At 51.9% G+C, this 16,702-nt stretch overlaps 1 protein-coding gene across 2 annotated transcripts in view; it reads right to left on the bottom strand.

Annotated features, from left to right (window-relative positions):
- Positions 1 to 16,702, bottom strand: part of LOC118229784 (pre-B-cell leukemia transcription factor 1) — a 75,926-nt gene that overhangs the window by 16,439 nt on the left and 42,785 nt on the right. For both annotated transcript variants that reach the window (XM_035422132.1, XM_035422133.1), the window contains exon 3: positions 316 to 560. In XM_035422132.1, the coding sequence (XP_035278023.1) occupies positions 316 to 560 (245 nt within the window). The remainder of the gene's footprint in view (positions 1 to 315; positions 561 to 16,702) is intronic.

Below are 16,702 nucleotides of genomic sequence, written 5' to 3'. Positions count from 1 at the left end.
AAACGCAGCTGTATGTACCTGAAGCTGTATGAAAGAGGGATTCTAATTCACTTTATGACTATTGCGTACTGCGCTTCTGCGTAACCGTGGCCTGGTCGCAAATGTTTTTCTTTTACAAACGTTGGGTCCATCTGTAGCCCGTCTGAATCCGACTGGCCATGATGAAGGCGGAAGGCTGGAGATGTGGTGGACAGGATGGGAGGGGGGGGGGGGGGACGGAGAACATCTGTGTGCCTCTCTGACGCAATCGCCTGTAACGGTGACAAAGGGGGGGGTGCGGTGCGAGGGGGGGGGAGGGGGGGGGCGGGCTCTCACCTGCTCGTACTTCTCCAGCTCGGTGTGGTAGATCTGCCGGATCTGCGACAGCTTGGCCCGGTAGTCCGAGTGCTCGGCCGAGTTGTCGGAGCCGGCCCCCCCGGCGGCCGCCGCAGCCGCCGCCGCCGCCGCCGACCCGCCCCCTTTCTCCGGCCCGGACACGCCCTCCGCCAGCAGCATGTTGTCCAGCCGCATCAGCTGGGCGTCAGGAGGCTCCTCCTCCTGGGCACCGCGGATACTCAGCACTGCAACACAGAGAGGGGTCAGAGGTCAGCGACGTGTCGCGCGCAATTCGGGAGGCATCGCTGATCGCGCGGGAGCTCGGGCGTGACCCGCGTGCCACAGGAACGGTTGCGGTCTTGTCACCCGAACACTCCAGGTACTTGTACTTCCTGTGAGCTCCACCAATCAAAAGCAGAGCAAAAACTCTTCGATCTCTCGTAATAAAAACTACAACAACAGAGTGAAACCGTAGAAACAGACGTGTGGACAGACATTAGCAGCGGCTGTAACTGGAGTGGGAGATGTGCATGAGGCAGTCTGTGTGTCCGCTGGTTGCTATGCACACAGCAGTGTTCCTGTAGTTTCCCAGCACAGCACACGCCTAAACCGCTCCACCTCACACACAGTATATCACCGTACCTTCACAGCTCATTTCAGCCCCATAAAAACAGAGTGGCGTTCTATATTCGGCAAGGTAAAGCTATAAAACCATCATTTTTTTACTCCATAAATGAAATGATGTAAACTATAATTTCAATTAAGCATTTATTTTAATTCCTTTCTCGTATGACCCAACTTCAATGCCCAAAGTAAAATATGAACGCATACATGCAATATAAAATTACATATTCAAAGAGTTTGTAACACAAATTATAAAGAGAAATTGTAAAAAGGAGATCTTGGTTACATAATTTTGATCATTACAGAGATCCAGAGTCCAGAGTCCAGTCAGAAATTAAAGTCTGATTTAAAAAAAAAAAAATGATTTAATCCGAAGTGTAATCTGAACACGATGCCAGCACATTAGACACAATTAAGTCCATGGGAATGAGCTGCTGTTGGGTGATCCTTAGGAAAGCTGGCGGAGATGATAATCATGAAAAACAGGACCGTTGTCCCCATGTTCAATTCTGACAATTATAACATGAAGCCACTGTCCCCTATGAGGCTATCAGCCCCTGCGCCCAAGCAGCGCACATGCAGCCAGTGGCCACCAATCGAACCCGCGTTCCTCCACGCGCCCCTTCTGGGCCTGATCATCTGGGCTGTGGGGCGATCTTCGACCCGCAAAGTCGCACCCTACGCAGATGAACCAAGTGCGAACCCGCCCGTGGGGGATGGGGTGGGGGGTGTGGCGGGGCGCATTGATGCCGGGGCCCGAGAGCCACGCTGTGACATACGCAGGCCGCGTTCCCAAAAAGGTGCGGTGCGTTACGAGCGCGTCGCTCCACGCGCGCAGCCTCCGTCACGCGGGTCGGCGGCGCGCTCGGCGCGAGGTCGCGGTTTCCGCGGACACGGCGGGCCGTTTCATATCCGTTCCCCCGCCGACCACGACACCACCGTGGCGTTGGGCGTTACTGCTTTGCAACAGTAAATCTGAGGCTTAAGAGGCCCTGCTGCGTGCGGACACTGCTGCCTGGCCACAGGCTTTGCAGAGGAGGCTGAAAATAAAGCGCTATTCTCAGCTCCCACCACTAGGGGTCTCCCTTAGTGTTCTTCCCAAGGAACAGGCACATTTTCCACCCACCGAGGTGATGCACCAGGTACAGGGATCCTCCAGCCAATTCCCTGCAACCGCTAACAAAAGAAAAGGCTAGGTGGAAAAACACACTCTCGTTCTTCATGCCACAATAACTCCAGTCCAGTTTTCAGTCCCCCCCCCTTTTTGCACTCCTTTAGCATCACAATAACGAGCACAGCGGTGCGCGTATCTCCCAAATTTAAATATTCACAATGAAAAACATCAGCAGAGCCAAATTAACCCGGAGAATCGAACCGCCATTACAATAATAACACATATTATCATTCGGCCCGTCGCTCCGCCTCCACTGAGCATCAGCTCCTAATCAATGTGAATGACAGGCCGCTTCATTAATACACTCAGAGGTAGGGGGGATTTTTTTGGGGGGGATGGGTGGGGGGCTGAGCACATTATCCCGGTCTGTGGCCAGCAGGAGGGTTCTCAGCCTCCTTCGACAAACCCCCCTCCCCCCCACACCCCCTCACCCCCACTTCTGAGGGGACGAGGAATGCAAATGTCAAGACTGTTGGTGAGCGGGAAAGGTCAGGAGTTCAGGCCGCAGGGCCAGCGCGTAGAGATTGAGCGGGGGAGTGGTCCGATTTCTCCTGGGACCGCAGGACCGTACAAACATCCTGTTTCATTAGTGCGTGTCCTTCAACCAGCTGACAAGGTGGGGGGGTGAAGGGGGGGCAAAGAAAAATAAGACCCCCCCCCACCCCCCCTCCACAACCTTCCACTGGCCACATGTTTCCACTCGGCCGCCATCGTGACCTCATCCATCCTCAGAGGCCGCGGCAGCCATTATCCCGACCGTCCGACTCCCCCCCCCCCCCCCATCGCCAACTTCCCAACGCCAACCCGCCGTGATTTACAAAGATCCCGGTTTCATCCCGCGGAAACCTTCGGAACGTGGCATGAAACAATTTTTCCTCCCCCCCCCCCCCTCGCCCCCCCACCCCCCCACACCCCCCCGTCCTCTGTTCCCTGCGGTAACGACCTCATAAATACCAGACTCAATGGAGTGCAAAAAACAAGACCACAGTTCAAAACATAAAATTAACCGTAAAACGGCGGTACGCCATTTTATCATCTTTAACTTTTTTTTTCTACAAGGTACCCCCCCCCTGGAGCTTCCCCCCCCTCCCCCGGAGCTTCCCCCCCTCACTCAACAGAACACGCCGTGACTTTGAAAAAATGGCGTTTTACGTTGCCTTTTTGTTGTCTTTTCGCCTTTATGAAATACAGAATTAACCTACGTTCAATTTACATGGACATTCAATTACCAGTACACCAACCCAAATTTGCAAAAACACTCAAAATAAAAATAACAACCTAAACAAAGCAACTCACTGTTTACTATATTTTTGATACAGTGAAATATGTGTGTGTGGGGATGTGGGGGGTACATTTCCATATTCCTGAGTGGCAGGGGTGATCCCCTGAGGTCTCTTCCTCCCCCCCCACCCCCCATGATCTCCAGACTGTCTCGTGGAAACGCATGCGGGGAACGTGCAGATTCCCCGGGCTCACGCTCGGGCTCACGCTCGCGCTCGGCTCAGAACCCGCCGAGGCTCCCCTTCCGCATTCCAGCCTGTTTGTCTTACTCAGCCTAAGTGCCTCGGCCCATCGCTCCTCTGAAGAAAATCTGCCTGGCAAGAATGGTGATCCATTACGATCCATTCCATATAAAAGCCTTTAGAGAGGGCTAAAAAAAAATATATATATATATAAATACATACATAAATAAATATATAAATGAAACAAACGGCTCGTCTGTGGGCGGATGGACAGCAGACACCATCGGCAACATCCAGCCCTGACAGATTCCATTACACATGATTTCCTATCATGACATAAAATGGCGTAAAAATGAGCGAGGCCGTGAAGGGTTTTTAGATCATCCGTCACAAGCGCTACATAGCAGGCAAAAAAAGAAACGCCGTTCTGAAGCACGAGGCTCCCGTACACCTTGCTCAGAGAGCATTTTATCCAACAACAAAAAAACACCAACATACTGTTGGTGAAAGGTCACACAAGATGGCGCCTGTACTTTTGGACAAGAGGGGACAGGGAGAGACTGTGCTTTGTTCACGGGGAACAGACAGCAGGGGTGCAGGGGGATTTTAAATTTGGACATTGCAATTAACATGGGAGAAGTGAGCTGCGATCCCTAGGAGAGGAGCTGGAGAAAGAGAACAAGGGATCATGGGGAGGGGGGTGGGGGGTGGGGGGGGGTGGGGGGGGGGCGACGTGAGAATGAGAAAAGCGTGCGCCGTTTCTCGCCGTTCGCACCTTGGCTTGGGGGAGGAGCCGCGAGCCTCGAATCGACCAGAACCGATCCCTTCTGAGGAAATAAGAACCAGCCACCACTATCCAAACTCCAGAGAGAGAGAGAGAGAGATGGGGGGGGGCAGAGAGCAAGAGAGAGAGAGAGAGAGGGAGGACAGAGAGAGAGAGACCGAGAGTAAGAGTGAGAGAGGGGAGGAGGACAGAGAGGGAGAGAGAGAGTGTGAGGGGGGAAGACAGAGAGAGAGAGAGAGAGGGGTGGAGGACAGAGAGGGAGCGAGCGGAGGAGAACAGAGAGAGAAAGAGAGAGAGTGGGAGAGAGAGAGAGAGAGAGAGGGGGAGAGAAAGAGAGAAGAAGCCAAACGCAAAATCCCGGTTGTTATTGTCATTTTAAATCCTGCCTTTGAAGTGCCTTTTCAAAAGATTCCAGACTCAAGATGTTTTCGTTCAGGAGCGTTAGAGTCACAGGCTTGGTCTTGCAGGTGATGTAGGCCCTCTTTTTTTTTGAGAACAGCTGTCAGTATTGAAAAACAGAGGGGATGCCAGCTGAAATGGTTCCCATCAGTCATTGACAGCAGATCACTGTACAATGAGCTCTCTGAGGTCAGGACCTGTGAACAGCTGGTCCGCATAATGTCAGCTGATATTGAGAGCGTGCCTAAATCAGCTTCAGTGGGGGGAAAAAAAAAATCAGACTACATTTCCGATGTATTTCCCATCTTCTCATCCTAGTACTGTGGAGTTAGACGCACACTGCATGTTCTCGCTTGAGACTAAAAGCTCTCGCTTAAGAGGACATGTTCACGCAAAATCCCAGTCACTGTCCGCCATGACAGTCATTATGGCAAATCAAAAAGCAAACGCCAACAGGGAAAATATGATTAGTCTACGTTGTGCAGAAGTACTGCAACATAACAAGCGGGCTCAGTTCATCTGGAGAGAACGATTATTCATCTCGACCATCCTTAACCTCAGAGCTCACAATTAAGCCCATGCGACGAATAAAATAAACACAATTAGCATGAGGGTAAAGAAATAAATAAATAAAAAAAGATATTCGCTCCGCCTCGGATCGCGATTCCCGCCAACCTTCGCGGGCCCGCTCCACTGCAACTCGTTAATGGCGGGCTAATTGATTCGTCCTAATGTTTCAAGCCTTGGGTCTGCACCACTCAGACGAGTCCCCCCCCCCCCCCCTCACCCCCCTCACCCCCACCCCTCCACCACCCCCACACCCCCCAGCCCCCTCCGCATCCGGAGTGTTGCTCAACTTACTTACCCACCCGCAGACCAACATCAGCAGTTCTCCCAGGGATAAACAATCATCCGCTCGTCTTCTTTTCATCTCTCTGCCCCCCCCATCCCCCCGCCCCCGCCCCCCTCTGCCCCCCCCCTCCCCACCAGCTCTGCGGACGCGTGCCACTTGTTGAGAGTCTCTAATGGAAACATTTTCCCGTTTGGACGCGTTTCAAAAGACGGCCCGTCGTTAGGCAGGGCCCTAATCCCGCCTCCCCCAGCCACTCCCGCGCGATTCCCCGCGGCGGGCGGTCAGAGGAGCCTTCGATCCGCGCGCTCGGGTTCGGCGGGTTCCCCCTTACCGCGCAGCGGCTCGATGAGGTCCCGCCCCCCTGCCATGGTAACCCACCGCGGCCTTGCGCGGGTGGCGTGAGGAACGGGGCGGCAGTTCGGGAGGCTGGCTTGCCCCTTGCGGTTGACGTCGCGTGGGTCTTCACCATTTCCGCTTGTTGCATGTCAAGCTCATGCGAGCTTCAGCATGCAGCACCACCTTGGAGAGCATCGTCTTGCAGTTCAAGAGGAAACCACGCACTAAACGGTCAACTTTCACCCACCAGGACTGGTCAGAGGACATCCGGTGCGCTTTCCCATTGGCCGATTCTACCACGAGCAAACTCTCCAACGCAAACCCGCCTACAGCGCAATCGAGGGAAACACTCGACATTACTTCCACATCTGGCTTTTCCTAAATCGAAGCCACACTTAATAAAAACCAGGGCAATAGCGCCAAGGACGGCCATCTTTTCTTTCCCACAAAACCCATACATTTACACACGCCGCTTCCCTTCCAAGACGCAGTCAGGGAAGACACCCATTTTTCAGGTTACGCTCAGAACGAACCACAGACACGAATCATAACCTCACACAGCAGGAATTTCCTGGCGTGCGCTTCTCCGCCATAGTCCTTTTTCATGATTATTTTTTTTTCTCCGATTCCTTTTTTGTACATTTCGCGCGTGACGCCGTCTGAATATTCCATTAAGCGAAACCAGGACGAGCGCGAGGGAGCCTCGGGCGCTAAAATATTAACTGCGCCGCCGTAAACAGACGCGTATCATTTCAACTTAACCCTTCGCGCCAGGCAGGCTTTAATTGAACGAGGACAAAAGACAAACCCCGCCCCCTCTCTGCGTTCATGTATAATTGAGCTCGGTCCGGGAGGATGGGGTGGGGGGGGGGGGGCCCATCTGCAGCGTTAGCAGCGCTAGCAGCCTGCAGAATGAAAAATTTAAATGACTGTAGGCCAGCCCTGCATTTTAATCACTGCCTGACTGAAGGATGGAATTCTCCCGCCTTTTTATTGCAAAGCTATGTGGACGGCCCCCACCCGCACGCGCGCCCGACACACTTGTCGGGGTTGTGACCTTTCGAACACCCTAAACCCCCCCCCCACCCCACCCCAAAACAGCGCCTGCGATTGATCAAAAAGCACCGCTGCATTTTGAAACGACCGCAAACAAACCGCCGGAAAGCCGGAGACAGATAAACAAACGAAGGAGCCGCCCGCGGGGCTCACAGGAAACACAGAGCCTCGGAACGGGAGGCTAACCCAGCCCTCCTTGGCCGCCGCTTCCGAGCGGTTAAATTAAAGCATGTTTAATTAATGATGTTGAAGTATTCTGTCACAATTAGGAAGATGTATGGTCAAACAAGCAAGTTGTGATGTTTCTGACAGAAATGATAAGAGTTTCTGCGTCTCGGACTGGCAGCCAGTTCGGCTGCTGGAACGGCTCCATTTCGTGTCGATACCGTAACGTGATCCACTCCAGTGTGGCGGGAGAGGGAGGGAGACGGGGAGAGAGAGAGAGAGAGAGAGGGAGAGAGAGAGGGAGAGAGAGAGAGAGAGAGAGAGAGTGAGGAGGGAGAAAGCAGTGGGAGGAGAGAGAGAGAAAGAGGGAGAGGAGGGGAGAGAGAGTAGACAGGACAGCTAGGACATCCCCACCGTCACCAGGGATGCTTAGAGTATTCCGTCCTTCATCCAGCGCACAAACACCGCTCACCTTCTCACACCCTTTGTGTACAAGCGCACGTCCGGACGGGCCGTCTCATTACCCGCGTCCATTAAAGGTCTATTAAAACAGAACCTCGCGACAGCGGCATGCAGCAGGCCGTCGTGCCGAAGGTCCTGAAGCACGTTTCGCTTCCGGAACAAACGTGGAGGGAAAAGCAGCCGCTCACTTCCAGCTCCCCGCGAGAGCTCTCCAAAAGAACATTCCAGAATAAATCAAAGGCCACAGGTCTGACCTGCGACAGAGAAACTGGAATTCCAGTAAAACTGTATATGGAATGATATTTAAAGAATGAAATACGCAATTAAAATCAGAGAACACACAACGGCTTCTTGCCCATATTTATTGACTTACATATTTGCTTCTCTTACACAATTTCAAATTTGTGTCATTCTTCTACATGATATCCTGCAAAATTCCTGCCAAAATCTCTTCTTTTTTTTCCTCATTATAACATTACCAATTTCTGGATTATATTTAAATATTTTTATTTCAATTCAAATACTTTCCATCAATAATGAATGGATCAATGAAAATAAAACTATAAACCATACCAAATTATGTGCATGTATCCTAAATACATACAGTAAGTGCATGCAAATAAATCTGCATGCAAATATGTAAAAAAAAATCTAAATCTTCAGTTACCTTTCTTATTTCAGTTTCTAATTCAAAGCAACTGATATGAGAGAAGCAATGTCTAAAATAAAAAAATTCCAGCCGAAGCAACCAGAAAGCCCTCTCCGGTAATTAACCGGTTAGGTACAGCAGTGCTGCGGTTAGCAGCTCCGGCTGAATTGACGGTGACGACGCCGGCGGTGTTTGTTTGCATTGGTGATTCAGCGGACGCACTTCATCGCGGCTTTAGCAGTTAATAAATCACGGCGGCGGCGGCGGCGCGATGGTGGGCCCCTTCGCCCGGGCGCCAGCGCGCGCGACGGTGGGCCTGTCACCTCGCCGCAGCCAGAGCCGAAGCGACAGCTCCATGCTAATTTAGCATCAGCGCCGCTCACTACAGCCACGCGGAGCGACCGGCACGGACAAACAGGCACCAAAACCGCACGGGGAGCAAAGGCGACGGACATCAAACTGCTAAAACCGGGGCCTCTCTCTCCCCCACCCCCTGCCCCCCCTTCCCCCCCTTCCCTCCCTCCCTCCCTCTGATTCCAGCCTTCCGAAACGCAGCCCGGCGCGCTCCGCTCCATCGTTTAATCCGGCACGGCGTTCTGCACGGCGGCCTCTTGCCGCGTATGAACGGAGCGAGGGAGCGCTCTTTTTAAAACCGCCCGGGTCGCTAACGCAGCAATAGGCTGAGTAGCGCGGCGGCGCGGCACGGGGGAGCGCGCTAACGAGCCGCCGCGGCGCGTTCGCGTGTTGCAGACGCGGACGCGCCGCTTCCTCGACTAATTCCTTAATTACCCGACTCGTTCCTTTTCCCATTAAAAATGAAGACGTCTGCGGCCAGATCCGAGAAGGGATCGGTGAAATGAATCCGAATAAAACGCAACACTAACGTTCAAGTAACGCTTCTTTGGGGACGGCCAATGACCAAAGCACGATTTCGTACCGGCGGTCCAGACGGCGGCTGTTTCTTTGGTGCTCGTTAAAACACCGCTGTGAGATCATAACGACCGTGGGCAGAGGGAGAGGAGGGAGGAGGAGAGGAGGGGGGGCAGAGGGAGAGGAGGAGGAGGGAGGAGGAGAGGAGGGGGGGCAGAGGGAGAGGAGGGAGGAGGAGAGGAGGAGAGGAGGGGGGGCAGAGGGAGAGGAGGGAGGAGAAGAGGAGGGGGGGCAGAGGGAGAGGAGGGAGGAGAAGAGGAGGGGGGGCAGAGGGAGAGGAGGGAGGAGGAGAGGAGGGGGGCAGAGGGAGAGGAGGGAGGAGGATGGGGGGGGCAGAGGGAGAGGAGGGAGGAGGGAGGAGGATAGGAGGGGGGGGCAGAGGGAGAGGAGGGAGGAGGGAGGAGGAGAGGAGGGGGGGCAGAGGGAGACACTCGGAGGCCGGAAGAGGCGAGCAAGGTGTCAATTAAAAGAATGAGGGCGGGCGCTGCTCGCCGGTGACAGCTGGCTGGAGGGGAGATGACAGCCGTCACAGCGGCCGGTTTTGGCGACTCTTTTTTTTAATCCCGCGCGGTCCCCCCCCACCCCCCCACCCCCCCCGAGCCGGAGACCGGCGGTTTCCGAGGCGGGCGGACGGACGAGCGGGACAGTCATTGGCCGTTCGAGAACCCCAGCGCCGCAACCAACCAAACCCCCCCTCCCCCCCCACCCCACCCGCAGCCATTTGTAATAATGGTAATTATTATCATTGCGGGGTCTGAGCAGGCCGGTCCAGGCCTAGGGGCTGCCCGTAATGAAGCAGTCAGCACTACAGGAGACCCCCTCCTTTAAGCTGGGGTTTTTAAGTGGATGGCATTCATTAAAAGAATGGCGTTCCTTATTCAAATTAGGTACTGCATTAGGCCTCGGGCCATCGAAATTGCTCTTTTTTTTTCTTCTCAAGGCATCTTAACATATACAGATTAGATCTACTTGATATAATCAGACGCGTGCAATCTACACGTGCGGTTTGAAAAATCCTTTGGGCTGCACAAAAATCTGGGTCTGAACACATCCTCTTAATCAGAAGATGGATAAAACAGAAACCTAACGAAAACCCTTAGGCAAAAGAATATGCGTTTGAATTTACAGATACGATATAAACTTTTAAAAAGCCAGAATTTCCCATTTCATTTTTGAAATTGTCAGGTAGATGTGCATATGAGTCATTACTAAGCAGTTGTATTTCAGGGTACTACAGTCACTAACAGACAGTATGTCTGTGTTTTGGGTTATGTTTCAGCGCAATACGCGAACATCCATTTCACATCCGAAGAATGACACCCCTCGTTATGAATATTATACAGGGCTACACAGAGTTGTGAGGAGCCATCCCTATCTAAAACATGGGCTGTGTTGTGAACTGCAGCGAACAGTCTACAGAACACTGGGGATTTCAGGGATATGCTGACCCAAATGTCATGTCATTCGCGATACGCCCACCTCAAATCCGTGCTCTGTACTCTCCACTAAACTGATTAAAAATGAGTAAATGAGCATGTTACAATCTTAAACTAGGCCAGTATTAAGATGACCATGATCTAAAGTCTATGAAAATAAAGCAAGGACATTTGGGATGTTTTTGGTGTTTTCACACATTCTTTTACCTCCCTCTGTTTTCAGGCTGTTTCACCGCAACTGTGAATCAACGACTGCATTGGTCCTTTACCCCCCTGCACTACACCCGGTCCGTCCCAATGTGCCACTGGTCCTTTACCCCCCTGCACTACACCCGGTCCGTCCCAATGTGCCCACTGGTCCTTTACCCCCCTGCACTACACCCGGTCCGTCCCAATGCGCCCGCTGGTCCTTTACCCCCCTGCACTACACCCGGGCCGTCCCAATGTGCCCACTGGTCCTTTACCCCCCTGCACTACACCCGGTCCGTCCCAATGTGCTCACTGGTCCTTTACCCCCCTGCACTACACCCGGTCCGTCCCAATGTGCCCACTGGTCCTTTACCCCCCTGCACTACACCCGGTCCGTCCCAATGTGCCCACTGGTCCTTTACCCCCCTGCACTACACCCGGTCCGTCCCAATGTGCCACTGGTCCTTTACCCCCCTGCACTACACCCGGTCCGTCCCAATGTGCCCACTGGTCCTTTACCCCCCTGCACTACACCCGGTCCGTCCCAATGTGCCCACTGGTCCTTTACCCCCCTGCACTACACCCGGTCCGTCCCAATGTGCCACTGGTCCTTTACCCCCCTGCACTACACCCGGTCCGTCCCAATGTGCCCACTGGTCCTTTACCCCCCTGCACTACACCCGGTCCGTCCCAATGCGCCCGCTGGTCCTTTACCCCCCTGCACTACACCCGGGCCGTCCCAATGTGCCCACTGGTCCTTTACCCCCCTGCACTACACCCGGTCCGTCCCAATGTGCTCACTGGTCCTTTACCCCCCTGCACTACACCCGGTCCGTCCCAATGTGCCCACTGGTCCTTTACCCCCCTGCACTACACCCGGTCCGTCCCAATGTGCCCACTGGTCCTTTACCCCCCTGCACTACACCCGGTCCGTCCCAATGTGCCACTGGTCCTTTACCCCCCTGCACTACACCCGGTCCGTCCCAATGTGCCCACTGGTCCTTTACCCCCCTGCACTACACCCGGTCCGTCCCAATGTGCCCACTGGTCCTTTACCCCCCTGCACTACACCCGGTCCGTCCCAATGTGCCACTGGTCCTTTACCCCCCTGCACTACACCCGGTCCGTCCCAATGTGCCCACTGGTCCTTTACCCCCCTGCACTACACCCGGTCCGTCCCAATGTGCCACTGGTCCTTTACCCCCCTGCACTACACCCGGTCCGTCCCAATGTGCCCACTGGTCCTTTACCCCCCTGCACTACACCCGGTCCGTCCCAATGTGCCCACTTACACCAGCACGGGCGCCGAGGCAGCTGCACCGCGTCCGTCATTCCCCTCAGCCAATCGCGCGTCGGTGGGAGGAGTCCCGGGCCAAAGTCATAAACCACAAATGAGGAATAATCCCTCCGAGAGACGAGGACAGCGATCCAAGTCGGAATTAATTATGCAAAGTCGATTTCGCAAATCTAATATCGCCGGGCCGAACTGTGTTCCTGTCACCCGTCCCGCGTTTCTGGCGGATGTTTACCGAGGGAGGGGGGAATGTGACTTAATTTCTGCTCCTGGGGGGGAAGAACAGCGTGGGGCGTATTCATTACGTTCATCAGCGCTCTGACTGTGACATCTGCACACTCCAGCACTGCTGTTCACGAGACAAACGAACGCAGCGCAATGAAAGGCTCCGAAAATCTCCACTGTACAATATTACTTTCCCAATTATGTGCAGCATATCACGTCAATTCTTACACTGACATGCAAAAAAATGCATGAAAAATTCACAAGTCACTAAATATTCATTTTTGCATTTTTTTTCCATATTTTGAATGAGAGTCCATATTTAATCTTTTTTCCAGAATATTTAGACAAAGGAAAGAAAAATTCCCATATTAGCAAAATGCCAGAAACAAACAAACAAACAAAAAAAAAATAAAGCAGAAACTCCCATCATCCTCCAGGAGCGGACTGCCTGTGAGAGCGAGACAGGGCCGCAGGAATTAGGGGAGCGATTTATTGAGGTGCGCAGCGGGTGCAAGCGAGCGGTGTTCAGAGGTGATTGCGAATGAGGACGGGGGGGGGGGACGAGGGGGGGGGGGGGGGTGCCGCCGCCCCGTCTGCTCTACCAGAGCGCTCTGGGAAGCGGTCGGGCGGATAGAGACGCGGCACCCCGCTCTCCCGGGCCCCTGACGCTCGTGTTCGCCCCGCGTGGCACATTTCATAAGGCTCCGCTCTCTGACTGGCGATGAGTTTATGTGAAAGTAATTAACAGTAATTAATCCTTAATTACTGTAATTAGCCAAGTCGCAGTAAATTAAACCACATCTGGAGCAGATAAGGGGCTGGAGAGCGGAGGCAGGCGGCGTTTGACGAGGCGGGAGACGCTCAATTCATCTGACAGCGTTTGTTTAAGTCTACCTGTTACACCTGCCTTCATTTGCATCCGCCATATTTATTATTTTTTAAAATGTTTCCGAACACTCCAGATGACCCCCCCCCCCCCCGTTCAGTTCAGCTTAAAAACCCCCAGTTTTTAAACCCCCAGCCTCTTCTCACCTCTACAGAAAAGCCTCCCTAAAGCTACCACACAAACACAGACACCATATGCGAGTTTACATTTTGCCCCTCTAAAATACGTTATAAAAAATACATAAAAACATATGTGAAACATCTGCATTTCCAGGAGAAAGGTAAATACAATAAAACAACTGTTCTCTGTGGCTGTCCTTAAACACTCACTAAGAATGCTTATTTTTAAAATGCTTTTTCTTTAAATATTTGGAATACAAAAAAATTAAATGGAGTTCCTGGCAGCTGATCTCCTGACGCTGGTCAGGCATGACACTGGTAGCTGCAGAGGCATGCTAAGCATGTCCCAGATGTGCACCCATCACAGACATGTACCCACCATCTTAAAACACCTAGGACCAGGCACCTATACCTGAATACACCCGCGTGTGCACACACACACACACACACACAGGCATGGACATACACAAATACACAGGCATGCACACACACTCACACAAACACACAGGCACACCCACACACACACACACACACACACACACACGCACACCCACACACACATGCACACACACACACACACACACACACGCATACACAAACACACAGGTGTGCACACACACTCACACAAGCACAAACACACACACACACCCACACGCAGACACAAGCACACACACATACACACACACACACAGGCTCCCTGCACTTCTTCCCAGAGCCTCCCGCACACTCCTGCAGCATTAATAATAGGTGTTTGGGCTGAAGTGCCTGGGATGTTACCGCGCTCGCCCGGGCACAAGAGACCCCTCTCAGAAGCGCGTTCGTCTTTTTACATTTCTGCAGAGATAAATAATGCAGGAGGGCTGTGCGGCGCACCGCGGAGCACCCGCTGTCACCGCTGGGGCTCCGCCTCCCCGCTCCCCCCTCCCACCGCACTCCCCTGCTCCCCTAAAAAACTGCACAGCACCCCGGTCCCCTCCCTGTTATATCACTCCGGATTAATTACACACTTTAATGAGATGAATTATTAATGGCACTCTTACTTGGCAGTTTAAGGAAATGCAGCGGAGCAAGTCAATGGAGAGCAATAGGTTCCTAGTCCTCATTATGGCATCGCGCACACTGCCTGTGGGACTGATATTATATCACGATAGAAATAATAGGATTTGGAATTTAACATAATACGTGTACGGTAAGCCGTTAGGAGTCTAATATATTCAAAATGAAGCATGCCGAAGCACAGCGAAGAGGATTTCGCGCGGAACGCGTGTCATCTTAATTGCAGGACGAGGGGAAATGAAAGAAACGCCATCCCGGGCAGATATCATAACACACTGGCGAAGGCTGGCGCTGTAGCGATACAAGCAGCCCTTCCCACGAAATGAGAGGACCCGTGAAAAGAGTTCGGGGAAGAAATGACTTGGCTTCTTTCAAGCGGGGTAGCATGGAAAAAAATTCATTCAGCCCTATTTCTTTCCTTAACGCTGACTTGAAAATAAAAGGCGCATTCCCACTCCCTCCTTTGGGTTCCTCAAAAAGCCAGTCACCATCTTCTTTTTTTCCCTCCATTTCCCCTCTTCTCCCTGAAAAGCCACAGAAGGAGGGATGGGGCCACGCGTGCGCTGGACCCTTCGAACCCATCGATGGGGATTAAAGCACTGGGTGGGGATTAAAGCGAAGGGAATCCAGCAGCTTTTGGGACGCGTGTGTGAATAAAGCTCCAACGAGCCGAAATCCACCCAATTACAAGCGATGGAGAGAACGTCCTGCATGGTGGGCTCCTCTGAGCCTTCCAGGGAGAGGACGGGAGCACACAGAGACACCTCATACCACAGTCCGCTGGCACCATCCGAACACGAGGGCCCATTATTCTAATAACAGGATGTAGAGGCACAGAAGCACTCCAGCCAGGGCCCAGAGTCCCACCTCAGAGATAAGACTGTGTTACAGTATGTCCACTGCTCAACATGGATAATTGGGACTCTGAATCCAGAGGTAATCTTTTATATATATATATAAGTGGGTTATACTTCCAAGAGGTAATTAATTGTTCACACATCCGCTCTTTCACTCTGGGCATTTTTTTAAACATCAAACCCTTTTTTTCCGAGGTAGCCGCGAGACCTTTGTTGTGCGAAAGGTGCCGCGTCCTTTTGAAACGTCTTTCACTTCCTAACGTTTCACAAAACCCTTGGCGACCGGACGGAAACGCGTTTTAAGCATTCACACCATGATGTCAACAGGAGGGCCATAAAAGCCCGTTATGTGGAATTACACATATAATTGTAATGTGTTCTGACATTCTAATAAATGCTTAACGAAGGCGAGATGACTGCCAAACAGAATAATTTTCAATGAAGTGTCAACACCATTATTTGTCATCGGTGTCCGCTGGTTCACATTAAGTGTTATAATAGTTAACTACTATAACTTTTGTGTGTGACGACTGCGGTGCGGAATCAAGCCAAGCTTACTGTAGCAGCTGTAATAAGATTTGAATCTGCCATTTCAGAAATCCCCTGGGACTCTCCCAATTTCCTCACATTAAAAAAACACTACCTGTGCTGACTTTCGCTCTTGCCAGTCTTGGAACGACAATGTAAGCCATCAAAATATCAGATGTGATTAAATCTGCCGTCTGCATGACATCAGCAGTCCAGTGCTTCGCAGCGTTTCGTCCACGATGCCCAAGAGGAAACAGGAAAAGAGGAACACTAACATAACCGGCAGATTTTTATACCATTTCTCAAGACAAAAATAACATCATTATTTATAACTTTTTAAAAAAGAAAATAACTTTGTAGCTGCAGTCAATTCAGCTTGGTTCTATAGAGAAGGAGCAACCGTACTGAAAAAGATCCAAATTTGTAACAGTATTACATCCTGAATTCAAAGATTTCACCTAAAAATCACATTGAAAATAGTTTTTAATTTAAAAAATACACAACAATAATAATAATTATTATTATTATAGTACCAATATCAATAATAACAACAACAACAACAATAATAAGCATAATAATAATCATAATAATAATAATCATCATAACAATAATATAAAAATCCCATCCCGGTACATCCTGGTACGCAGCACTTTGGATGACTTAAGAGCTGCCTGGCGTGGGGGGAGGAAGGAGGGGCATCTTCCGAGAATCAGACACGGAAGGCAGGGCCCCCGGGGGGACGCAGACACGGCACTCAGGAGCTGGACGCTCACAGGCGCTCAGGTCTGCAGCGCGCCTCCGCCCTATATTACCAGACCCCTGCACGGGTCACGCAACGCGCCCCCATGTAGGTCACAGGGACCCCCTGCTGTCAATCAAAACACCAAGAAAAAAAAAAAAAA

This window comes from Anguilla anguilla, chromosome 6 (assembly GCF_013347855.1).
Source record: "Anguilla anguilla isolate fAngAng1 chromosome 6, fAngAng1.pri, whole genome shotgun sequence".
NCBI lineage: Eukaryota > Metazoa > Chordata > Actinopteri > Anguilliformes > Anguillidae > Anguilla > Anguilla anguilla.
Note: the sequence above shows the minus strand (reverse complement) of the source record. Positions and strands in the feature narration are given on the sequence as shown.